This window comes from Temnothorax longispinosus, chromosome 10 (genome assembly GCF_030848805.1).
Source record: "Temnothorax longispinosus isolate EJ_2023e chromosome 10, Tlon_JGU_v1, whole genome shotgun sequence".
NCBI lineage: Eukaryota > Metazoa > Arthropoda > Insecta > Hymenoptera > Formicidae > Temnothorax > Temnothorax longispinosus.
This window is the reverse complement of record NC_092367.1, coordinates 17,805,578-17,833,153: the sequence shown is the minus strand read 5'-3', so window position 1 is coordinate 17,833,153 and position 27,576 is coordinate 17,805,578. Positions and strand designations below refer to the sequence as shown.

The window sequence follows — 27,576 nt, the reverse complement described above, 5'->3', positions numbered from 1 at the left end:
CCAATAACACCTGGACCTTGTTGCCCCCGGCTTTTGCTACCCCCTATACTTCCGACAACATTGCCGCAGCCACCCTCGCCACCGAATCCATACTGCAATCCTTGCCGCCCTTACAGTCCACTACCGTGTTATTCGCGCGAATAAAAGGACAAAGAATTTAAAAAAAGGAAAAAAAACGTACGCGAAATTAACACATTGATTGCCACGTCTTTTACGTTTAAATGACATTCAATTTCATGAAATATTCTCAGAGAGCCAAACACGTTTTCCTTTCATAATTTTTCTTTCTTTTTGCCATAAAACATAATTTCAGATTGAAATATTAATAGAGTTCGTGACGTTTTTTTTTTCCCCTTTGAAAAAGTAAACTATAGAAAGAAAACATGTTTGTTGAAACAATGTTTAACTTCCTGGAAATTATATGTCATTCATGAACGACGTAGCAATCAATGTGTTAATACTATACATGTATTTATTTTAGTTTATGCGTTATATCATTTTAAGGTAAACTACAATAAGTGAGATCAAAGAGAAAACTTACCCTTTTTTTTGGCAGAAATAAAGGAAAGAAATTTATTACAAATTCATATATAAAACATTCATATTTTACTCGGATTTCAACGGAAAATCCGTACATACGACAGAATCTAATCAAAATATTGGATATCTTTCTTCCTTTTTCTCCTTTTGGGAAAACGAGGTCAATGCAACCACAACGGTGCGTCCATTTCGACATCATAAAATAATACCGATGGCCGCGTCTCTCGCAGGGTTGCATGATATGTTCCAAATAAAAGCGTCAACCGCCGTTCACATGCAATATCGATGATGACTAGACACCAGTGTGATATAGACAGGATCATTCGTACTTCACACGCATGAGTTCTATCCATGCCCTAAATCGTCAACTATTGACACTCTCCGCGAAGCTACTTTGCATACAAGATTTGCTTGGTCGATTGTATTTGTTGATCCCAGCCCGGCGACGAGAGTATTCGTGCATTGCCTGAGGATTCCAATATTGACGAGCGTATCCTTATACTGATTGTGGCCGGTATTCATAGTCATTCAGATGCTGTATGACTCGTTTCATTGACTACGGAGTATCTAAAGATAAACTTAAAACGATCTTAAATATAAGATCTGACTATGAATACCGGCCTGTGTTTCAGCGAATATACGCTCTCCTTTAAGTTCAGACAATTATTCGCGGTCGAAGGATTCATGCATCGCAGATTTCGGCGAAGCAGTTTCTTTCAGTTTAAGAGATTCGCTGCTACGAATCTCCGTGTATCTCGATTTGATGAAGTTAGTTTAATGTAATATATATATTTATTCGCTGCGGATCCGTATCTTTGATCTATCATGAGAGACAATTAAAATGTCTGTACAAATTGGTGTTTTTCGTAATTAATGTCCGACGCACAAGGTAGCAAAGCGATTAGCTTTCCTGTTACCAACTGGTATTATTACGTAGTTATTACTGTTATCATTACTATACTAGCATGCTGCTTTATAAACATTAATAATCTACGTTATTAGCTACAGTTTTGGCTTATCTATAATTCGGAGAAGTAACGAACTTACGATAATCTTTCAAATAGACCGTTTTAGCATGCGTATATACACAGCATAAATACGACGCGAAACATTGGGAGATCTTTGCAGAATTTCCTTTCAGAATTTTCTTCCCGAAACGCCAAAACGAATTTTGCGCCTCAAAGCCGCATTATCGCAAATTACATTCGTCCGTTCGCGTGAGTTTATGACAGCTCGGCCCGTATCAGACGCGGAATATTCGCATCTCGTAAATGTAATTTTTATCACACGCCCCGTTTCGTTATCGATGATTTTATTTCCGATATTATATCGCGCTGCGCTCTTATCCTATTTTCAGCGTCACGTAATTCTCATCGTGATAAATCACAACATCGCGATGACGTGTCACAGGAATATACGGAATATATATAATAATATATAGTCATTCTCTGCGCACGCGGATATAAAAGTGCGAAGCAACAGCGAAGCTCTCATAAAATTATTACTTACGCGCTTAAAACACACGCACACATACACCGACACGTGTTTCGCTTTAATTAAGGGGCTTATCAGACTCAGTGAGAAAATGCATTATGAAACCAAAGGGAACAAAAAATACGGTATTTCGATGTTAAAAATGTATTTATTTATACAATCTTATATGTAAAAGACTAGAAATTAAGAACAAAGTTTTCAATTTCTATCTTCTACATAAAATATTTATCGCCGCGAAACTTTGCATCTCGGACTGTGTCTGCGTAATTTCCAGAAGCTTGATCTGAAACACAAAACCCAAATATCTTTTTTAGATATGTACTATCTAACGAGATGGTGAAGGCAGATTTTAACGTTTTGACTTTTTAATGAAATTATAACATTTCTCCAATTTTTTTTTAAATTAATTATTTTCGAACAGTTATAATATTTGTGGAAAGCCAAAATTAAACCTTCCCTTCACTAGGTTTTATAAAATATCATCTAAAAAAATATTTGGATTTTGTGTTTCAGATCAACCCTTCTAATATTATGTTACATACAGTCCAAAATACAGATTCGTGACAATAAACATTTTATGCGGAAGATACAATGAAATCAAAGATTTGTTATTATTTTATAGTTTTCTAGGTATAAAATTAAAAAAAATAAATACATTTTTGACGTCAAAATATGTTTTTTATTCCATCATTTAAAAAAATAAAAAAATTCGTCCAAACTTACATTTCTTCACCGAACAGTCAGCCTGAATAAGCCCCTTATTCTCTTCACGGTTGACTTTTTTTGAAAAGAGGAACTGATTTAATTATTTTTTAAGGTTTCACTGATGTCGCTGAATATAAAAATGCGGGATTACACATAAAAATTCAAAATAGCGGATCTAATATGGCAAATGTAAAAAAATAAAATCTTTTTTAAAAATAAATTTTAAGACAACTACATAGCAAAGTCCAAAAATTTGTATCCGCAAGTATCAAACGACATCATCATTATGTTTCCATTGAGATACAAATGATTTGAGAGTTCATTTATATCTTATATATAAATGTGATCAGAAATTTACATTATTAAAAAATCTTATTTGAGCGAAGATAACACGTACACTGCACACTTGTTAAATCTTTATTAAAACCTTTCAGAAAACCTCTCGATCTTACTACGAAAATAATTTTTATATATTTTATAATATCATTTTTTTACCACAATAACTTTTATTTAAAAAATTTAAATTCTTTTTAAAATGAGTCATTTAGCAATGACTCAATATTTACCGGAGAGAGGATTTTTTTAACGCTGACTGAGACATGTATTCCACTGGACGTGAAAGGGTTAATTCCTCCTGATTTGAATTATTTACGTATGAGAGCGGCAACAAACTTGCACTGCGCTTCGACAAAAAAGCTTCGAGTTGAAAAGGACGTGATTTATTTATTTCCTTACGCGCGAGTACAAAAGCCCCTGAGGTCTAGTTCCCTTCGCGCGCTACTCGCCATCGATACGCATTACGGGCGTGAATTTCTTTGTATCCCAGACATCCCAGTTACCTATTTGCGCCTGGCACTCCGAGAATCTGCTCGATATTCTTCGCGGTTGTGCACCTCGCGTTACCGCGATTCGTCGCGTGGCCTCCTAAAATCAGATACGTTTTCTCGCCTACGTCGCACAATGCTCACCTATTCGCGAAGATAGCGCACGTATTCGCGGACCGAGGAGCGACACGCTCGGGTGATCGATATCTGATCTGATGAAATCACTTTTCTTTCTTCTCGCGCCGTACACGGGACGCTGCGCGAGGAGAACGTTAGAGAACGAAGAGGTTCTCGCAGCTCTTGGTTTTCCTCTTGAAGCCGAGCAGGTGCTTCAGAATCCGCCTGCTGCGCTGCTTGCTGCGACGGCGCCTGGTCACCTGGTCCCGGTTGCGCTGCGGATTCAGCTTGATCTGCGCCAGAATGCCGACCAGAAGCTCGTCCACGTGATGGGCCAGACCCGACGACGTCTCGATGAACTTGCAACCGCAGCTGTTTGCCAAACGGCGGCCAACTGTCGGCAGGACGGTAAACTCGAGAATGTCATATATAAGCAGTTGAAACTTAAAACTCGCTTTATGGACGATTCCAAATTCTAGAATGGAATTCCACTTCATAATTTTATGTGGAAGGATGTGCTGGATGCTTTGACATATGTGAGTGCACTTTAAAATAAATTTCATGTACGTGCGCATTTTGATTCCTCAAACGTATTAAGTCCACTTCAGACGACCTGCAATTCGTATCAATATATATTGTCGATAAAATTCTGTTTACAATTTTATATCCCGCGTAGTATGGTAAACGTTTGGAGAATCATAATACATAATAAAATATACATTAAAATACACGTAAAAATACACGGTATATGTAAATTTATATAAATAAAATTCTATTCTATAAAAGTCTAACGTAAACGTTATAAATTGTATAAAGCTTTCAAATCCTTGTAAAACTGTATTTTATTTTATAACATCAGTTCATAGATTTGTTAAACGTTATTTTTATAAGGAAGTTACACTAAAATGATGTAAATTTGGATATGTAACACAGGATTTTTCGTTGAACTGAATTTGAGAAACTCTCGATTTATATTTTTCCGAGTATTTTTCTCTCCACGATTTCGTTAAAACGATTCGCGGATTGTGACTATAGACATGAGAGAATTTATACGAAATTCATGTACACACCCACTGACGGAACTTCCCGCTTCCTCTCGAGGTCCACTTTATTACCAACCAGGATGACACCGTGAGTCGTCATATAATCGCTCTTCCACAAGTAGAGCAGCGTCTCCTCGGCCACCTTTAAGCTTCTTCTGTCCACCACCGAGTACACCACCACGTACACGTCCGGATTGTAAGTTGAACAAAAAGTCTCGACCTCGAAAAGATGAAGGTGGGGAAGAAAGTGGGAAAATTCACGAAAAAAGGTCGAACGGATGGTCGATTCATTTTCCAGCCGACCAATAAATTTTATCGAAAAACTCATCGTTCATATAACGAAACGCGATATTGCGATAAATAGAAACACAAGAGAGAATTCTGCGACGTGTAAAATAAGCGTTATTTATTTTCCAATAGCTCGCGTATCTATAATGTTTTATTTTGTAACAACTCTTAAACGATCCTACAGTTCACACTGCAAAACGTGTCCTTGTTTTTTTTTTATCTATACGTATAATTAGCGCTTTATCGCATTAAGCACCTGCGTAACAGCCCTCTTCCGATTTATCTCGATAAATCCGAGGAAATAATTCGCTTAATTCCCCTTCCACGTTGTTCACCCCTTCGAGTTTGTTCGTTTTCTTTACTCGATAAAAGAACACCTATGTTTCTCAATTCTTTCTCTCATCTACGCGCATCATCGTGTTATATTTGGGGTGTATCCCGGAGGTTTACGCCGACATCTAATCGGCAATAATAGAGAGAACTCGATAAAGATGACGTCGTGCTATAACTCTATTTACGAGAGCGGCAAATAAGTTCCTTCCGGCATATCCGACAGTTACTCAATTTAACGCCATTTGTCGGGTAATTGACCTTTCGATGCATCACCTCGGCGCTCCGATATCACTCCGCTATTTTTCATCGCAACCGAAAAAAACATCGCATTTTACTCACTGACATCTCCGAGGCGGGGTGATCAATGATTTCTAATTCCGTCTCTTGCCCATCGAGCATCACCGATACGTTCTTCTGCCCGTACTCCTCGTCTGAAAAACGCAGCAAATCGACATTTGCAATACCGCGTCCGACCATCAATCAGACTCGCACGTCATCGGTATTACTTTCGTATATGTATATGCAAACGCGCGTAATTAAAAGCAAAAACTAATGATTAATGTCCCGCTTTAAAGGCAGCGGTTGGATCGTAAGATAGCACACGTTTCCACCGCGCGTCATACTCCACGCTCTTTATTCTCTCTCATGCCGCCAGAAGCGAGGATCAGGTCCTTCATTAAAAGTATACGCGCAGATGTGTTTATCCGAAGGGACAAATTTAATTACACTCCAACGGCGAGACATTTTATAGAACTACCGGTGACCGTTCTTTTCCGAAGGGCCATTATGATCTAGGTTGAACTCGTCAAAGCGGGAAGAGAGGAATATATTGCCTCTTTCGTGTACAGAAATATCGATAATGCTCTCTTTCTCCCTTCCCCCCCCCTCTCTCTCTCTCTCTCTCTCTCTCTCTTGACAAGTACTTGGTGCAAAATCGATACAACAGGGTCTGCTTTGAGAGCTCACGCGGAGGTACTCACGATGAGGACCGGTACTCGCGGCGAATTCGTGCAATGATTTCAATAAAATCGACCACGAGAGAGTGACCTCGACGGCGGAAACCAGCGGAAAATATCATACATACATATATACATGCATTACCCGGGAAAAGGATAAAAGAGAAAGAAAAGAGAAAACGGAGAAGAGAGCGACCAAGGCATCTTTCTTTTCGGGTCAATAGCGTACCGCATGTTGTCTTATCGTCGTTTCCGCTCAAGTATTTGCTGTACCAGATGGACAGGAGCTCGAACGATATCCGCCGTATCCGGTACCGACGTTGGTTATCGGAAGGTTTCGATTGATGCAAAATACTCGGGTGTTCGTGCTAGGCGAAGTATAAAGAGAATTCTCCGTATTCCCTTCGAGCGACTGAGATAAGAGCGGCTTATCACCGTGATGGAGCACATCGCAAGACGAGCGAGTTTTAATTGCGGATAGTTAACGATATAGCTATATATTGGTATATTGATACTTATTGAAAGGGCGAGCAAGGGCGAGCGACTCCGAGCGAGCGCCGTCGAGTTCGCAGAGTGGGACAAAAGCGCAGCGTCAATGCGCGTCACGGACAATTCATTACAAGCGAAAATTGCTTCCGTTAACAGGTTACAAACGGCTCGTGCGAATTAATTGGCCCGGTTGGACTGCTAAATTACAGGTTATTATTATATTGTTGTTTGTGTGTGTATGTATGTACGCGTAATGAGAGAGTCACGCTTCCACGGGACATTTGCCGACGCGATTGGATTTTGTGCTTTCTCGCACGCGCTGGATCGCGCGACATCGATCGCATTGATTTTGACTGATCACCCTGCGAAAAGCAATTTCGCAAAAGAGTACCTTACCATTCGTCGCACGGAAGCATAAGAAAATGTAAGAGAGTTCGAGACGCGCAAACGTATAAAAGACTAATGAGACGAAGAAGATATGACTTGCATACGAAAGTGACTCCTCTCCGACACCATTCGCGAAAAATAATTAACGCTGTGCGCGTTTACGGCGCAAACCAAATATATTGCTATAAATTACATGGAAAACGTGTCCCTCTTTACATTTTCTTGCAAATCTGCGATATAACGATATTTATTAAAATTGACAATCAATTGTATGTATACAGTTTTACTAATTATGTAAAAAGCTATTTATGTGTTTTAAACCGCGCTAAGTAGAAGCATATATATGAATAATATTTAATGTAATTAAAATAAATTAAAACAATGCTGTAATTAATCAAATTTTTGTTACATCTAGAAATATTTAAATTACAATTTGCGCCATACAAAAATATAGTAAAAGATATATAAAAGCAATCCAGATTATAAAATTTCTTTCTCGCATTAGCGGATTTTGAACGTTTTAAATTGTACGTTAAAGTATTCAAGTAATTGCGACAATCCATTTGTAAAATAGAAAACGTACCTAATCTTTCTGAACAAAAGTACCGTAATTTCCCAGGATAATACAAAAACTTTATATTGTAACTTCTGTTACAATACTTTGTGCGGAATAATTTCGGAGTAATAATCGGAGGCATAATCGAACAGTTAATTGATGCAATCAAAGCGCTTTAAGGGAAATGCGCGTTTCGCGTGAATATATATTGTACCGTTAACGTTTTACCCAGCAGATTAATTAATTCCGTTTAATGAGAGTACGTAATATCGCGAACAATCCGGCGTAACTCGCAACAAGTGCTAAATAATTAAATGCGAAATAGCCGTCGCGAGACGATCATTTGCTGTAAACAAAGTTTCAGAGGCGACGTCCATCCGGCAGCGAACGCTTCTTCGAGGATGCTTCTTTCAACGGCAAAAACGGAAACGACGTTAATTTCCTGCCACGGTGGAAACGGCTTGTCTGTCCCTTCGCGAAGGGAACGTTAATCACCATTTCTCGATTACGATAGATATCCATCTGATTTTAATCGCGTGAGTTAGTCTCAGAGAGCGCGGCGTTTCACGTGGAGTGGTCCGGCTACGTCACGGTGCCGAATTAGATCGAAATTAAACGAAAGGTAAACAAGCGTAAAAGCAGCCGTGTGCTTACCGAGAGAGGCATCGTAAGCGCAAATGTAGTCGCTCGTGGTGAATTGTGCAGTTAGGGCGGTTTTCCCGACTTCCGACGCGCCCAGCATGCCCACTTTGTACGTCGCCACCCGCTCGTTGCCGGCTTCTTCTTCCGCCTCCATGCCGGAGAGCTGCGAGGCCGAGCTGAGAAGGAGAAAAAGGAGAAGCGTAACCCGACGAATGAAATATTACGTACATTCGAACGAATTACGCGAGACTATCGCTTCTGGAAATTCTATTAGTGCTTCATCCGGATCATTCACAATTACGACCACGGTACTCGTCCACCATTATGGCAGATACGTGCGATTAAAACGGTTCTCTTTCGTTAAAGCAACAATGCCTATACAATTTTCATCTAATAAACGGTTTATTCGGGACAGACATGTTAAATCCGACGCGCGAACTTTATCAACCTTGTCGCGGTTATTACACGCGACGTCAACAAGCAGTTTTAATTTTCACGATCCCGCGGAGATGTTGTGCATAATGATAATTTACACTTTGTGGAAAAAATGCTAGAACGATTACATGTTCTTTTTATCAAAATTAAGATAAGCTCCTCTACAAATATCAATTTTGCTTCATAATTAAAAATCCAAGAATAATTTTTCGTCGTCGTTATCATCGTTATTGGAATGTCTATTTTATTGCACTTTCTTTTTTATTTATATACTATATTATGATTGCATATAATTATGTTGTGTTCTTTTGTATTTTTATATAATTATGTAATTATATAAATAATATTATATAATTATATACAATAATATAATATTCTATATTATAACGATGCCGCTACTTCTATTTACATAAGGATCTTTTAACCTTTGATGAAAAAAGTTTTCCCTTTTCTCTGTTCTCATCTGAACTGCACATTATTTCTCGAGAAAATAACCGATCAAAACGAAAACTGTATCCTGCGGGGGATCTGTGTTTAACGTAAAATAAAATCATACGAAGGAATAGCATTCAACATATTTTTCTTCATCTTCTGTTTAAAATTAAACAAATATATGTGTTTGCTGTGAAAACAGGAAACGGGAATAGAATGAACGTAAAAGGGACGGGCTTGTAAATTGTGAATCTATAACTCTTAGTGGCAAGACAAGCTGGGAGCTGCGAGACGCGAACACGCAGTAATGCGGATGTATTCAGATATAATAACATTACAAAATCTCTCTCTCTCTCTCTCTCTCTCTATCCTGTCAGGTCTGCTTTTCTGTGGAAACCATTTAGAGGAAAACTTAATTTAAATTATTCGTCGTGTGTTCTCGATACACGCGTGTTGCACCACATTTCCAGCCGCCACAACCCTTTTCACCCCCCTCGCTGGGTAAGCACTTACCGGGATTACTTGTCACCGTCGTACACTTTCGTCAGTCTGGGACGATTTCTCAGAGGATTTAACGGTGTTGAAAATCGTGTCGGCAAATTCCGGCGAAAAAGCCCGGAAAACGGGAGAGAGAGAGAGAGAGAGAGAGAGAGAGAGAGAGAAGCTCTCTAAATTTTAAATCGGCGTAAAGACGGATGTAGAATCGCCGTTAATCTCTTTTTACGGTACAGAGGGTCGGAGACGGCTCTCTTTACGGCTGACTCTCCACCCACCCAGGATGCAATCTATGCGCCGTGTAATTATCCGGGGGCAATTAAGGCGCCTTTAAGCGCTCGTGCAGTCGCGATTACTCGGAGTTTCGCGTGGCGCTCGTACGGCAAGTACTCGAGTATCTTCCCGGTAACCGCGGGCGAGATGGAAACCGGGGCGGAAGACGACGCATCGAATATGATTTGGTCGCGAGTACGCTCAGGCAAGCGTAAACAACCGTCCGGGAAGATCATCGCGAACTTCCGGGATGATTATCCCGAATAGAAACCGTCAGAATCTCCCGTCAAAGGAAAATCGTTTCCGCAGATAGTTCCTGATTTACACAATCCCCGTTCCGCGTTATTAATTTAGTAGGTCCAAATTCTCTCTCGTGAGAGCGAGTAACAAGCACTGTACATACATAACAATTTCATGCAAATTAATTAATTAATATAACAATTATATTAATTAGCATATTTTGTTTGTTATGTATACACGTAATTATTTCATTAATTAATAGAGATGTAAGAAACCTTATCAAATATAAGTTATTTTATTCTAAAGGACCTACAAAATGTAATGACCATATAAAATATCTGTGTTAAAACAAACATGTCATTTAAGTTAGAAAAATAATAAAAGAGACTTTTAAATTATCTTATAATAAAGTCATTTAGGATTCAAGTTTGCACCACTATGTAGATATTATAAAGAAACTATTCTTCGAAGGAAGTCTTTTGTATCTCCACTGTTAACACTTGAAGCGAACGCAGTATTATTACATATAATTATAATAATTAAACAATTATTACATATTATACTTAGTTATTAAATAATTATCGTACACGATACATTCACCCTTTTTATTTAAATAAAGACCTTTTAGTTTGTCATGAAAAATCTCTGTTTCTTGATTTTGCTTCCCGATGGATACAAACAAGTCGCCATATCATGAATCCATCTCACGGGAAACCTGGACCTTTTGCGTAAAGTAAAGTCATGCGAGGGAAAACATTTGATGTATTTTTCTTTGTTTTCTAAAGCGTCAACGCCGGCTTGCGACGAAGCCCTCGAAGAAGAAAATAAACAGCCCGAGACCGGGATAGAGATGAAAGTGTGGAGGAGGCACCACGTCTGCACGTGTATTACGTGAAAGATTATTTTCCCTCGGTGTCTCTCTCTCTCTCTCTCTCTCTCTCTCTCTCTCTCTCTCTCTCTCTCTCTCTCTCTCTCTCTCTCTCTCTCCCTCTCTCCTCTCATTCTCTCTATATTCGCGCGGTCACACGAATTATACTTTTACGCGTTATATTTATAGTGTAGGTAACCATAGAGACGAAAGAGTCCAATTATAATGTTCAGACTTCAGCCGTTGAGCTTTAGCCGCGGTACCTTTTAAAATTCTCGTTATTATTCGCGAACGATAGCACGAAATTATAATTATCTTCGTTTAATCTGGCGGCCTTCCTCTCTTAATAGCCGCGAATTTGCAAGCGCGCCCAGAATGCAATCATTATGCACGATGCGGTATGATTCCGGTATACACATCGCGTATTGTTATTTCACAATAACGCACAACCGTGAAACGAAACGAGTTGTTTGTTTATCCCATGTTCCGGAGTTATACACATACGCAATTATCTGCCGGATACTGCGGGATGTTTTCGAAATATGCAACGCCATATAGAGGAAATCTCGAGTCCCAAATCGGAATCTGGCCGCGCGTTTCCGACGAGCGGACGGACGTTATGAGAGAAATTTATCCGCGCACTTTCGGCGCTCTGTTTATCCTCACCTGAGTAATCTACCTTCCCGGGTGCTGCTGCAGCTGGTGGAGGAGGTGACGCTGTTGATGCTCTTGCTGCGGCGTGTCTTCAACGAGTCGCCCAAGTTATACACCCCGTTAGCCGTTATGGAGAAAGACCGGAGCCTGTAATATTCAACCCCGTCTTCGGTCTCGCCTTCCTCGCCCCCCGCTGTGCCACCAGCGCGTCTCGTGTCGGCCAGCATCGGCTGCAACAAATGACAATTCGATTTGTCAGATCCCCAGTTTACGCGGGTCTTATTATAGCTGACATCGACAACCTCGGGGGAAGCAAATCTAATCTGACAGACTGTGGGGAAAAGTCGTTGGAAGTTAAAAATTCACTTTCCGATTTTAGATTTTTTCTTCAGTAAAGTGTTTCGAACACTATACTTTCCGATGTGTGAACGAGAGGCAATTTCTTAATACACAGTGAGAGTGGGTGATCCCATCATCCGCAAACGTCATTGTCAATTGACAGAAATGCATTGCGCGTGATATCTCGATGCGATTTGCCGACGCGTTCATTGATTGAATTATGAGCTACATGACGTAAATCGATGTATAAAGCTCTGTAAATTTCTGCGAGCAGAGTGTGCCGACATGTGCATATATGCTCGTTTGCCTTCCCTCGCAATTGCGAAACGGGGCGGAAAGGCGGCAGAAATACGCGACGCGTTCTCGAGCGCTGTATTAGGGTCGCGGCGAATCCTAACGCGTTCGTTAATCGATGCAAAACACATTCGGTGACATAATCGTCGCGTATTACCATTATTCAACTTGTCTACTTGTGTGAACGCAGAAATTTAACTGCGATTCGAGGACGTCGATAGTTTGAATTCTGCCCCACATTCTCTTCCCCGATCAAGTTCATTCCGTTTCTTTGACGGGTTGCAATGTGAAGCTTAGGAAACGAATATCGACCGCGCCCGTCCTACAGAAATCGCGATATCAATCTTCTCGAATCCCCGTATTTCTCGCGACGAGAAGTTAACACCGACCATGCTTTCGTTATGTCGAAGAACCCTTGCGTACGTTCGAATTACATCGCAGCCCCAATTTGCTGAGTCCTAAATCGCTTAACAAAACGAGAAGGCACGTTCTGACGAAGATAAAACGTGAGCGCTAAATTGGTTTGAATTAATATTATTTTGATCTAAATAGAAATCGAATTAAAATTATCGAGAGGGTATACAATATTACATAATATTAATATAATAATGAAATGTCCGAAATTAAATAAATTTATGGAAGGCAGGCTAAAAGCAGAATAATTATATATACATATATGTGTATAAATTTGAAACACGATTTGGTTTTCAGAATACTTGGATAATTTTAAAGAAATTGGTTAAGTTGTGTTGAGAAAACTTTTTTAATTATATCCTTTAATTAACTAATATTACACCGTAATGATATATCTTATTAAGGTTTTCTACCTTTATAGCACGACCACAATTTACTCCACAACATACTGAATTCGTGATGGAAGCACCGAGTTTCGCAGATCTTGGGAAAAATGCAAGGGATGTTTTTAAAACAGGCTACCACCATGGCAAGGGCCTTTTCAAGTTCAATGTCAAGACCAAATCTACCAAAAGATTCCAGATGACGAGTGACGCAACGTTGAATTTCGAGGAATCAAAGGTTATCGAAAATCATTATGCTCTCATTTCGATATTTGCAAATTCTTAGAACAATAAATTTTATCTATTTTGTTTGCATTACCGTTAATAGTATCGTGCAATATTTACTAATTATTTTGTCGATTATTCGTGGGAAAAGCAAACAAGTGATGCTCTTGTCCCGCAGTTTATCTTGCGAAAAATTTTGCGTGAAACTGTAGCTGAATCAACTATTTCAAGCGGCAATATTTGCATTTAATTACCCATCGGAATATGCAAGCAATATATCCGTGTCACTGAATTCGAACTCGCGGCAACTATCGCTTTGAAAGCGGAAAAAAGCTGTGGGTTTTTATGTTTTTTATGTTGTTTATGCGGATTACGCTTATATAGCAATATTTTAATACATATGAAATGTTTATTAGTTTATCAGCATTAATAAATTCGATAAACATTATTTATCATTCTCTCTTAAATCACATTATATAATCGATTTATATGACAATGTATTTAAATAATAATGTGTGAAATATTGTATTGGAATTATATATTAACCGAACATTCAAATAATCTTGGGAAACAAGTATTGTCAGAAGTATTGCGTCTTGAAGCCAGGCAAAAAAGATTGGACGATTTACTCACCGATGAATTAATGACAGTTAAACGGTTTAATGGAGACGAAGTACAAGGCAAATGCTGGAGCTCTGCTGTTAAAATGGACGACCGAGGGCGCGCTTTTTCTGGGATACGAGTTTAACGGGCTGCTAATGAAGGGCGTTGATTTGCTCTCCGAGTGCTCGTACAATCCGGAAACGGCCGCGAAAGGCGTGAAGGTCGGCTCGAAGTTCGCCAACGAGAGGATCAACGCAAGCTGCGAGATCTGTTAGTGTCTCACGCCCCAATTTCCTTAGATCTAATTAACTTTACGCGTTAACGGGATAACCGCGTTTCTTTCACGTTTGAAAGCGTGACCGCGTTCTCTCGAGTGTTAATCGCCTCGTCGATAATATGCGCGGACTTGCCGGGCTTCCCAGCGAAGCACGGAGCGGCACACAAATTTCTCGGGACAAATTCATCTCTCTATTTATAAAGTCTTGCAAGGTAACGGCTTTGGCCAGGTCGCCTGCTTGAGTGATGGATAAAGGGCTTCATATATTGTGTTTGTATATTCCCGTCTAAGGGATGAAGAAGACTAATTATATATACCGTCCAAACCTTTTACCTCGTCGAGAAAAAGCAGCAAATAAAACTGGGTCATTAAAAAGAATCCTTTTTACATGTGCCATTGAAGTACTACGAAAAATATACTTATTAATAATGCTAAATTAAAACAAAGTAGCACAGATTCTATATATCTTTGTACAAAATCGGACTACTTTCTGATATTATAAGATACGAGAAGCATTTTCGTAATTAAATACTCCGTTCGCGGAATAGTTAATATTGAGTGTAAAAAATTGCCGGATCATCGAGTTTCCTAGTAAACTCTCCTCTTTTCCGCCATCCCTCTCCCCCGTGCCTAATTAATTATTCAAGCAGAGATAGCGCGGCAAATGATATTTCCGATGCTCCGTTATATGAGACGAACATGGAAACATCAGATTTAACATAAAATCAAATGCTCGCTGAAACGATCGGGGACGTGAATCCGTTCTCTCGAGTAATTCGCTTCGAAGACATTCTGCCTTCTGTCTCGCGTTTGCGCGTTGCGTAACACAAATGGGAACTTTAATAAATAATTCCTTCGCTCCGGTGCAAACTCCTTTTCGATATCACGCAAAGTTTGCAGGAACAACAGTGGGACCGCGTGTCTCGAATGTTTACTAACAAGTCGCGGCAATTTCCGCGAGCAGCACAAGTTTCCGCGATGGCAATTGATACGGGCACTTCTCTCGTGGATAGCCGCGCTGTCGTGCGGTTTATCGTGCTGTCGCGTCCTATCGATACGAAAACGTCAAGAGGAGAATTTTTTGCGAAATAAAACCAAAATAGAAGCGTGGGCGGAGAGGCAGGTGATTTGGGAATTCAGGGATTCCAATAGCGACAGAGTTTATTCGATTAAATTCTGACAAACGAGGGAATTAAATTTTCTTTTTTTTCCCCGATGGACAAATGTGATGATCGAAACACCATATAACTTTTCCATATTCGGTTACACGATGAGTAATCTGCGTAAATTTCCCGTTTACAGCCAACGATCCGGATTCGGGCACCAGCTTGCTCGGCTCGGTGGTACTGAAATGCCGGGATTTGCTCCTGGGGTACCAGGGCGGCTACGACGCGACCTCGAACAGGGTGACGAAGAACGACGTCGGGGTCGTCTACGGTTGCGCCGACATTGACCTGCACCTCCGGTGCACCTGCATACCGTACGTGTACGGGCTCTCCGTGTTGTACAAAGGTAAACGGTGAAGGTAACGCGATCTTTCCCTAGACAGAGCCCTCCGCGCCGAAGTTAGCGCGAGGGGTGAGAAACGCCGACGTCGTCGCCCGACGGGAAGACTAATCATCCCCCGTGACAACGGAGTAATTTCAGTCTACTCCGTAATACTCTCCCCTTACTCATTACCTATTGCGTCGCGAAATCGCGTCCTCGTCGTCGTCGGCTAGAAAGCGTAACTGCTAAATTACCGCTGTCTTTCGCGTGTATTAAGTAAATGGGGGGATTGAAAGTGCCTGGCTCAGACGAGCGTAATGAGATCCCGTCGCTCCGTGTTCGGATAGGCGGAATACGGACGTGTAATACAAATCGTTTAGCATATATCGGCGCACGTCACGGTGGCGTTATCAATTTTCTTGGCGGAATCGGGAGGGCAAGGGTGGAGAGGGCGATAATTAGCAGCGTTAGCGTGTAGTGGGTATGTGACAGCGTCGTGCAATGGTGACGTACAGCAAACCTCAAACCGTAAACCGACACCGTCGGGATTTTGCGCGAACTACGTAACGTCGCACGTCGATGACCTCGCTTTTAAAATTGGGTTAAAATTATTCGCTTAAAACGTAACTCTTAATTGCGTTAATTAACAGGAACGTTATCAGGGCGACTGTAATCTGATTTGTGTACTTTTAAATTGAGGCATAAATGTTTGAGTATCCTTCATCCTCCCGTCTCGTTCTATCAATTGCGATGTCTCGTCCGCTTTTCAGCGAGACCCGACCTGGACATCGCGGCGAACGGCATATACGGGAAGCGAGGCGACGTGCAAAAGTGGACGGTCGGCGCCGCGGCGAAGTGCAAGATCGACGAGAGGTCGACCCTGCGATTCAAGTTCAACACCGATCTCCAGTTAGCCACGAGCTTTCTGCAGAAGATCAGCGACGGTGTCACGCTGATCCTCTCGTTCAACATCGACTGCGCGAACGTCACCAGAGGTGGTCACAGAGTCGGACTAGCGCTCAACATCGAGGCTTAAACTCGCGGAGTCCTCGCGGATTTGTGCCGTCCTTGGTATCGTCTGCTGTGGTGGTGTACTGCGTCAATCGTCGCTAAATTCAACGACGATTGGTCGACCAAATCGTCCCCAGGAGGATGCATTTTATACAGAAGCTGTGACTTCATGAGAATTAATAAGACTCTTAATAAAAAAAGTTTTTTTCTTTTAAAATAAGAAGATAAACTAATCTTCTTTGTAAATGAATTAAAATGATTAATTGTTTCTCTTTTGGTATTTCTAGCGTTTGCAAGTGGGTGGTTCGCTCAATTTTAAGTCCCAACGGACGCAATACATCAACAGCTTCCAGGGAAATAAAAAAAAAGCTAATCAACGATGCGGAAAAGCCGGCGTTTCTCTAGGCGCCTCGTCGCGCTCGCGTTCCGATTTTATATTTTTAGCTTCCGCGTTCCGCGATCACGTTACGTGGAATTTCGATGAAATTCGGAAAGAGCGACAGCCACGGGCAGCGATATTCCCAACACCATTGTGCGCTGCGGCCGTACGCTATTCAGCGGAATTTACGCACTCCGTGTTCATTTCACTCGCCGATACGCGTGAATCGCCTCCGTCGTTACAAGGAAAGTCTTTCGGCAACGGCTTCGAGGTATCGCTCACAATAACCGAGGAAATTAACTCAGCCACGTGCGCCATCGATTTATGTAACGTGAGGCTCATCGTTACGCGTTTCGCTATATTTGCTTCCCTATATCGAGCTCGCGAATTGTAAATTATTCTCTCCCTTTCCGTCCCTCTCTCTCTTCCCCTCTTCCTCTCCGTATTAGGGCAAGAGAGAATACACGAAATATCCCACGAAAGGGATATTCCCTTTTCCCTTTTCTCTATTCCCTTTTCCTACCGAAAATTTAAGAGACTCGCTCGTTTCACGCTTTTTATCATATCCCTTACCCTGTGACGTGGAACAGCCGGCATGCTGCTCGTTCTACTGCGATATTGCCTGGGGCCGGGGCCTCCGCGAATCCCAGACGTCAAGCTAGCTGAACCGGAGGGACTCGTCGGACTGGGTCCGCTTGGACTCGCGCTCGCGCTCAGATGAGATGACGATGACACGGCGCCAGGACTCAAGGCCGGCGTTCTGGTCGGACTCCTAGGCGAGGGTGACAGGTGACCCCAGGGACCGGCCTCCGCTTGCAGAAATCTGCCACGCGAAAATAGAATCGTTATCATAGGCACGTGCCGCGCGGTTGTGGAAAATCCCTCTCATAAATCCAAGACTTTCCAATCAATTTACATTCCGGCGGTTCGCTGAAAAGCTCCAGCGCCGGTGATCGGTCTCGGATTTATTTAAGGCGGGTAAGGATTATTTTGGAGCGCTCGTCAGACAGATTGATCGCCGTACGGACGCCGTCAAGCGGACTATATGAGTCAACGATCAATCACTTTTACGAGGATACGACCTGTGTAAGTCCGGCGTGGGTCTGGCAACCGCGATGCTGGAACTTCTGCGCCTCGAGGTCGGCGATTTCGGTCCGTCCACGCAGCTGTGACCCTGAGACCCGGACAGCGAGGTATGATGGAGACGGACCTCGACCTCGCTGCTCCGCCTCTGGAAGGTCCGTTTGTTCCAGGTCCGCCGATTTTTCGCGTCGACGCCCGTGCCATCCGGCTTTCTGCAAATTTCCGGTTTAGCAGGCAAATCCCTCATTTCGCGAGGCAACTTTCGGAGCGGCATAATCCTATTTTTACGCACGCATTGCGCTATCGATTTTCCCCGTGAGTATCGCCGCTCTATTTCCGCTCCTCCGTATTAAACTCAGTTTCGTGGAAGATTGATTCATTACTCGCGGCGCGGCGGAAGATAGCGCAGAATCGCCGCGCGACAGGCTCTAATCCGATTTCGAGATTCTCAAATGGCTTTAACCAATACCAAAGACTTCCCACGCGTATGTTCGTCACATGCCGCGAACTCCAGTACGGTATCAGCATAACAGTTCGGATTGAGACTCCCTAGATTGAGAAATGTAATTTCGAGATAAAGTTACGAAGTTCTCAATTGCGTTACCGAGTAGTATTATGGTATTATTGAATTCGTAACTCGTAAAGCGTTCAGATGGCTAAAATTTTGTATGTTTCACTTGTTGAAACGTCCGAACGTTCAAAGCTGCAAATAATAATATTTGATGCTAAAATAAGCTATTTGCACAAATTATCCCTTGTTTCAATATTGTATCGCATCGATCATTATTTAATATTTAATCGCATTAGGCTAATCTGATCAGCGCCCGTAGCGCTATTTATAGTTATATTTAATTATATCCATTTCGAGCTTAGGATTTAATTAAGTCCTCTATGCTTCAGTAAAGATACTTTAATAACGTTTTCGCTGCTAATTGACAACTGATTTATAAAATTTATAACTCTGTCTTTAGTAGTGTTAATTAAGTTTTTCATATTTCAGCGAATACACTTTAACATTGTTTCTGTTCCTAATTGACGGCCAATAAATATGTATATTCATATTCTCTTTATTATTTCTACAAAACGTTTTCTACTTCTTTTAAATCTCTTCCTCTTTCCATTTTGGAATAAAACTACTTGTTGCCTTCTTTCACGAAAGAATTATCCGTTATCTTACAGAACCAAGATAAGCTTTTACTAAATAGGTATTTGCCGTACTCACCTCGGTATAAGCTTGTCCTCGAGCATGCTGGGTAGGTCGTCGCCGTCCTCGGTAAGCGCCGCGAAGAAATCTTGAAACTTGTCCGGGAAGCTGCTCGGCGGGCAGACGTTCATGGGAAGAACGCGTTCGGCAACATTCGGGGAAGTTCTCCCGACGATGTCATGATGATCCGCCACCGTGGACGTTGCCATATATTCACTAGGAACTTCACGGGTCCTCATGTACCGCCGGTGACTTCTCAAATTTGCCACAAACTCGTCTTCCCCTCCATTCGCGGTCACCGCACGTGACTCTTCGCGAAAACTTCGCGCCGCGATAAACGGATCAACGGGATCCGATCGCCGGCGAGTCCCGAAAAGCGACGTGATTTAGATCAATGACGGCACGGCTCCCGCGCTCCGCCGAGGAGCTCGCAGGAGCCTCGTACAGCACATGAAGAATTAACCGACGTAATTGTTCATTAATTCAGAGCGGGTTAATCTTGCAATTTAACAAGCCCGACACCGGGCGAGTCACGAGTCACGAATCAAGTGTTCCCGATGGAAATCTAATCGGTCCTACATGTCGCGTGATAAAAGAACGAAATGCAAAGCAGCCGCTTCCGCATGCAACACCACCCGCGCTTTCACTCTCGTTCGAGAGCTGCTCGCGATATAGCACCGTTGAGCGCGCCGGCTCCGGACGCTGTCAGATACGCGACGCGATCTACGGATCGAAGCGCGTGCTCATCGTTCATCGTTTCCTGCCGACGAGAGCGACTCGCGCCACGAGGACGATCGGGATGTAACGCGAGGGATGCCTCTCGTCTTTGCGGAGCGCGACCGCGACTCTTTTTTTCACGACGAGGACCTGGCGAAAACTGAAGCTCGCATGGTTGTTGCACGTCGCTCGCTGGCTCCGGCACCTTGACGGACTTGCGCAAGCGTGGCTCACCCCAAAACTCAGCGAACGGGTGGATTCGCGGTAACGTCGTAAAAGTGATCGTCTCCCTCTCGTTCGCTCTAGCCGCCGCAATTGTCATGGAGTGAAGGGGCCGCTTTGTGGCGGCCGACAATGTGGAAATGAGAAACGAGCCCGTCAGCCCGTCACGAAAGATTTTAACTTTGCGATCGTGAATTTTTTATTTCTTCGCCCAACGAGAGAAAGAGAAGTACGCGAACGTAATGAGAAAGATCTTCAGGGAATTTAAAATTATATATCTTGACTGCGAACGGAGAAATTGTTAGAACGATAATTTTCCAACATTATCGTTGAGAGAGAGCGCGATAACGAAATTGCTGGAACAGCCTTCCTCGATTAGACTCGTGCTACTTCGGGTGCGTGTTACACGAATGAGAGAGGACATGAAGAGTAATTCGATCAACCTGGTGCTCGTGGTCACGGAACGCGTGTAACGCGATAGAAAACTCAATGATAAAATTAAGGATGTATGCATTGGAGATATTCCGGAGAAGCAATTCTCTCGTCCAATAATAGACGCGTCAGTGTAAGCAAAAGCGTAACAATTAAGAACGTAAAGATCGTGCGGAATAATAGAGAGAAGTGGTATAATAGGAATGGAGTTCTCTCGGAGCTCCTAAAAACCAATTTAAAAAGCGTTCACTTGACTCGCGTGTAGACTCGAGATCGTTGAATACCCTCGCACCCGGCACCGAGGAAAGATGAAGTCTTCATTTAGCTTCCATTGAATGCGCCGCTCAGTTTTATACGTACAGTGTTTAATGAGAAATTTCTCTAATCTGGTAATACAACTAACAAGAAATGCCCGCTGCGTTTCCTTTGTGCAACTCACACAGTGTAATATGCTTCGAATTGATTAAAAAGCTTATTTAGCTTGAGAAGTAAACAGAAAGAGGGAGAAGAAGACGGGAGACGTGGACCTGTGGAATGAGGAGAGTAATTCAAGAAGCGTCGTAACAAGGAACATTATTCCCGGTTTCAGCAAGATACTCCCAATGCTCGTTCCCGCATCTCTCTCAATTCTGAAGGGAACGAGTCCGGGCTGGTTACGTAGTCGACGTATATACGGATGTGCGTCGCGTGTAAGAGGGTGATAAACGATCCGGAATGTAAATTCATGAAATAAGAAGCGCTCTTGGGTTGACAGGGGGAACGACGACGCGGCGAAGCTCCATGGCACGGGAGGAGATTGAGAGCGCGGGCAGGTTTCTTCGCTTCGCGTTATTACTATGAGCGAGAACTATTTTTCCGAGACTCTTATATTCTATGAGAAACACGAGGGAAAAATCTCGCCGTAACAATACCTACGTAAGGACGTCTTTTCGGATTACCTTTGACGAGAGGGATCTTATTTCCAACGAGGTTGGCTTCTCTTCTCTTTCGACGCCGAAGTAAAGCAGGTACCAGAGTTGGCGCGCGATATTAACGTTCGGATGGAATCAATTTAAATGTCGCGTAATCCAACGCCATATGGCCTTCGACGTGTAATCTGAGGGATTCGCGCGAGATCGATTGTTTGCGTAATGACGATTACAGTGCGACGACAAAAGGCTGTTCTCCAGCCTCGGCGGAAATTACGGGGAAATTAGATATCAATGCATTAGTAATTAATATATGTTATTACGAGCGACATGTAATAAATCCGTGGATACTTAGTTCCACGCGCGTGATACAGACGAGTAAATATTAATATTGCTGCGATGTCGAGGCAAACTATCTGGGCGGAAATACCAACGGCGGATAGTGTCAACATTTTCCGGATTCCGTAACGGAGTGAGTTACGGAATTAATTAGCTTACGAGACATGTTAACGCTACGTGTTAGCGGCCTACCCGTCTTGTCCCGTACATGTTTTCGATGGGTATCTAGGATACAGGCTCGATATTCAGGACTGGTGGCCACTGAAGCGATAACAATTACGCAAGACAGACCCGTAAATCGAAAACAATGACCGCAATTGCGCGGTATAATAACCGCAACGAAATAACTTGTTACCGCTGCTTTCCCGGGCAAAAGAGTTAGCGTAGTTACTTCTTCTTAACTACTTTAAATGAAAGCAAATGAGATTTGGCGTTCCATCATCGAACAATTTTTCTTCATAAAACTTGAGAAATTTTTTGCACTCGGCAATCGCAATGGGAGTATAAAGAGAATCATGTTAAGACAGGTCGACGCGGTCGACGCAGATATAATGGGAATTGAAACACCTGTACGTCATTAATTAACAAAGGATATTTACAGCAAGGGTTTAAATATTTGTCTGGAGCGTCCCGCTGTCACAATTTACTGAAAAAATAAGAGCCCGCCGTCGAGAAGTGAGAGAGAAGGAGAGAGGATTGCGAGTGCGGTCCGAGTGTTTGTCGGATTCGGGAGGCTCTCCGATATATCGGAGGAATCGATCCACACACATGGAGAGGGCTACGAGTCTCGGAAACAAAACAAAGCGTGATAGGAGCAACAGTCTCCGTGCGGAACATCGATAATACCTAACTACACAGCAAATCGTTGTCACGCGTTGTTCTAAGCCGAGGCTTCTGTAGGAGATACGGAGCCTCGTCCGTTGAAAATACGCGTTTGCTCCGATTAAACCAATACCACGAGGGTGTCTTAAAACGAATGAGTCATCCCTCCTCCCTGTATTATTCTCCGTCCTACGCGCTAATAACTTTACGTAATTCATCGATCGTAAAGTGGAATTTCGATCGGCAAATTACGTAAAATTATTATCCATTCGACACTACCACTCATCGCTAAATTAGCGCGAAGTGGAAGAGAGCGTGGAGATAGAGAGAGACGGTGGTTTCCCGTTTCCGGGAGAAATTAAATCCGATCCGCGCTAGTTTGCGCAAGTTCTCAAGGGTGCAAGCGAGAAGACGAGTGCGCGCCGAATCTCTCGGTATCTCTCACGGAGTGTCAAAGCAGCTTTATAGTATCAACATGCGGATTATATTACCGGGAGCTAAATTATGATACAAACCGCGGTGAGCGCACCGTGAGAGAGAGATCGCCTCCGCCCTCTGCCTGTCTCACATGTCGCTTTTATCTTTAACATAACACGACCTTCGCTTATCAACTTCGAAAACCTTTGAAGTTCGGAACGCGGAATTTCCTCTAGAAGCCTAAAGTTCAACCCCTCCCCGCTCCCTGCTGCCCCGTTCTCTCTTTAATTAATTGCCTGTACAGGGATGACGACGTTGCGATGGAACGTTCGATGGAAGTATCAGAGTTATTTTTAATCCTATTAACTCGCTGACTTTTTCCTTCCGTCTTCACACAAAATCTCAGCCTGAACCACCCCCGCGCGAAAAAGATATAAAAATTAATCCCCGATCTTCTTAGTGACCCATCAAAGCTGTCCGCACTCTTCCCGTCGCTCTCTTTCCCTTTCTGTCGCCTTTTCGCCGGAAAATCTCAAAGTCCGTAGTAACTTGTTTATTGTAACTCTGTTCGCAACGTCGACAACCATCTGCCATGACGCACGCTGGCACGTCGTACCGTGCATTCCGAGAACACGTAACACATACGAACACCTGTACGCACGGTCGAGCAGGTGACAAGCGTGTCACTCGGTTCGATGATTGGTAGATCGATAGGACTCTTGATTGAGCCTGGTAGCTGGTCGCTGCCACCTCCGTCGTCTCTATGATGTCAGCAGCCCCGTCGGAGTTCCCGGAGTCTCTCCGGAGCGCGATAAATAAAGGACCGGCGATAAGTGGCGGCGGAGGAACGGGGTATCCTCTATTCACAGACCGGTGACCCTTTCGAGTGTTCGCCGAGACGAAAAGAGACTTTCCGGTCGCGTGAAGACAATGCGCCAGCCTATCTTCGCTGCTTCTCCTCTCTTTTTCCTTTTATCTTTTTCTTTTTCACGATAGAGAGAGAGAAAGAGAGAGAGAGAGAGAGAGAGAGAGAGAGAGAGAGAGAGAGAGAGAGAGAGAGACGCGTCAGCGATGCATCGCTAGTGATGCAGATAAAGCGCGTCCCCGGCGACTTTGTACGAGGAGTGGGCTCGAGAGGTGGTTCTGATTAAGATCCGCGTACGAAACATCGCATCGGCGCGGAAACTCGATTCGCGCCGCATTCAGGCGGCGGCGCGGGAGAGAATGGGCCGTAATAACGGCACCGACAGCTGATTCGAAACTTTGATTGACGCGGTCGTTCATCCTGCGTTAATCAATTGTCACGCTGCACTTACTCAGCCTCTGTTTGCGTACATGAATCTCGCGATGGTATAGAACAATACGGGGCTCGAGCTCTCGAGCAACGATCTATGAACTATCTCGCGGCAACATGTTTGCGGCAACATAGCGCGGAATTAGAGGTGACATCCGAGGGACGAATCGGGATGAAGCGAATACAGATGTTGAATACAGATGCGTATTTGTCAAGGTATCAAAGACGGCGAGAAAGGGACGTAGGAAAGCCCGGAGAACGCGGACTTAATCCAGAATTTCGCAATGTGTGTCAAATACGGGTTCGCGATATCAAGATATATTGCGCGAGATTACGTTCTCCGTTGAGCCGCAACGAATGAAAATTTTCCCCTGTGACGTGCATTGGAATAACTTTTTATTTAAAATGGCGAATTGAATTTCAACGCCGATTACCGGAGGGGGAAAAACTTTGCGAAGCCGACGCCCGCCCCCGGCGAGAAACACAGAGAGGGACGGCTTGTCTCATAAGGGCCGAGGAAGCTTTTCAGATAATTTCACCGTGGACGACGACGACGACGACGAACAGCCAAGGCCGAATCGACGACGCCCACGTATAAAAATGCGATATAATAAAAGGGGAAAAAAAGGTAAAATAAAGGAAAGAGGCGGTGAAGCAGCGAGGCTAAATGCTGCTGTTACATCGCCCACGCGCGAGCGTACAATAAAAATTTATTCACGCGGCCTTTCTCGAACCGTGCCGCGTCCCTCGATAAATCCCGACTTTTAAAGTGGCGAAGGGATTTGAATGGGATTTTAAATTACGCTGCAGGCGCGCGACCCTTATGACGGCCGGAAAACAGATCGTCTAACGCGCGTGTACACACATTCCACGGACGCGCGGAAATCCGCGGCTAGCGTGGCCGCGCACGAACAAGATTAAATCCTCTCATTTGCGAAGCTCGTTTTCACGCTTTGTCAGATCAAGGACAGATGTGTTAAAAATCCGGCCAAACTATATCTAAGTTCGATCTCCCTCACGTTTTTATTTTAAACCGAATAAACGAGGTCCAGTCGAATCCTTCATTTTTCTGGAAGGACGACGCGACCAACGATAGAACGGAATTTTCGTGCGATTGAACTTACTCCGCGCTATAAGGCGCTTTGCGATAAATTTCAAACTTTATACGGCGTGATCGGAAAAGAGAAATACGACGCGATCGCAAGCTTGAGTGGCCATCGAAATTGTTTCGTGACGGTGGCGAGCGGAATTTCCGGGGTGTGCGCGAAACTGCGGTATCCGCAGCGTGAAAGAGTCAATAAATTTCGAAGGAAACCACCATGAGGAGGAACAGAGTGAGGCTCTGCCCGCCGCAGACTCGAACGTAAAGTTTTAATTAAATGCCTCGGTAATTAAAGCGCACGGACACGTGCAGCCGGGAAGCAATCGCGTATTATTGCGTGTCATGTCTTGACATTTCGAAATTTTAGATTCCCGAGCCGTTTCTCAACTGTGCGCTGCTTTGAGAGATGCGACACCGTGAATTCCAACAATTCCGTCTTAAGAACTCCAGCATCCGCTTATCCACTAACCGAATCTCTCGTGTCCTCTCGGATACCTACAAACGTTCTCCAACTTCCTCCTCTTTACATACTTTCCCGTTAAAAAGCGCAACAAAATCTTCTCTTCCAAAATCACAATTCTTTTCTCGGAGGACATACGCTCATCTTTAATGAAAAGAGTTTACTTCACATAATGACACCACACCATGTCAAGTATATCATTTTGAAATAAATTCTAATAGATAAACAACAGTTGTTTATCCGTGAACTATTGCGTCGTTGTTCTAGTAGAACGCACTTGTAGCGAGAATCTATGTCTCCCAGGGAGAGGCGATCATAGCGATTTGTACGCGAAATGATCTTGTTTGTGCGCCGAAGAAAAGCCGATTGATTCGTAATTGGTCCCTCTGGTAAATGAGCCGATCGCGAATCGGGCGAATCGCATTTATTTGCGACGAATCGCACGGATCATTTATTTCGCGAAACGAACCGATAATAAACGAATGTCATGCATCAAAGGAATATAACAAATTTAGCATTGTGTACGCAAAAATACTTTGCGGCCTATTGCATTTTGCGTGTGAGAGGTATCCAACGTCACAAACTCGTTATAGATATGTCCGTTATTTGTTTGATGACGCGTTCAATGTTGTCGTTTCAAAAGGGCAGTAACGCAAATGAAAATTAATAACGTTATTTGCTGCCGCGGGCATAGCGACGGCGCGGCGGGTAAATTTTAGAGTCTGTTATATCCCAAATCTAACAGGTCGTCGTGCCTCGGCACGACGTTAAAATATTCGCAAAGCGTCATGAAGAACGAGTTCTAAATTTTTGACATCATTAATTTAATGTCGCAAGGGTGACCGAAAAGTGGTCGGTCGCGACCGTACGATCGATAATGCTATCGCGGTTTCCATGGATACATCAGTCACAAAACCGAACTGTCCGATGCTTCTCTTCTCGTAATAACATATATATTTCGCAAATATCTCGCCAGTAATCGTAACGATAACGTCTTAAATTGCAGAGATAAAAATGGCCCCAGCTCGTCGCTAAGGGCCCAAACCGAGCGAGCGAGTGCGAACGAACGTGAACAAACAGTTTCAACGAGTGGCGAACTTATCCGTCAGTTATTCGTTCGCGTTTGCTCGGTCTGCAGCAGCTCGAGAGACGCGCAATTTGAGATTCGTTGGGGAAATGTCCGTCATCCCGCGCGCAAGATATCAGCGAATGCTCAATCGATCGCAGCGGACTGGCACAGCGATGCCGTATCATTCCACGTACGCACTATTTGCGTACCCATTATCGGGGTATTATCGGAAACAAGCCCCACCAGAATACGGGAAAACCGTATCGCCGCGGAATTTCGATGATATATTTCAGTATAACGACCGCGTCGCGAATCCTTAAGCA

At 43.2% G+C, this 27,576-nt stretch overlaps 2 protein-coding genes across 3 annotated transcripts; one reads left to right on the top strand and one right to left on the bottom strand.

The window, feature by feature from the left end:
• Window positions 1–543: 543 nt before the first annotated feature.
• Window positions 544–20,366, bottom strand: LOC139820359 (uncharacterized). Of its 2 annotated transcripts, XR_011733948.1 has the most exons (9): window positions 19,490–20,366; window positions 18,267–18,479; window positions 17,758–18,007; window positions 11,784–12,001; window positions 8,387–8,550; window positions 5,684–5,775; window positions 4,751–4,943; window positions 3,708–4,074; window positions 544–2,317 (listed from the first exon to the last, which is right to left on the bottom strand). XR_011733948.1 is itself a non-coding variant. In XM_071790544.1 (8 exons), the coding sequence occupies exons 1-8, from the start codon at window positions 19,708–19,710 to the stop codon at window positions 3,836–3,838; spliced, it is 1,590 nt and encodes a 529-aa protein (XP_071646645.1). In that variant the 5' UTR covers window positions 19,711–20,366; the 3' UTR covers window positions 544–3,835. The 2 variants fall into 2 exon arrangements, 1 of the variants encoding a protein (XP_071646645.1); XM_071790544.1 differs by having other exon boundaries at window positions 544–4,074.
• Window positions 13,218–14,306, top strand: LOC139819986 (non-selective voltage-gated ion channel VDAC1-like). Its single transcript, XM_071789852.1, has 2 exons — window positions 13,218–13,439; window positions 14,077–14,306. Exons 1-2 carry the CDS (start codon window positions 13,278–13,280, stop codon window positions 14,302–14,304), a joined length of 390 nt encoding a protein of 129 aa, XP_071645953.1. The 5' UTR covers window positions 13,218–13,277; the 3' UTR covers window positions 14,305–14,306.
• Window positions 20,367–27,576: the final 7,210 nt, after the last annotated feature.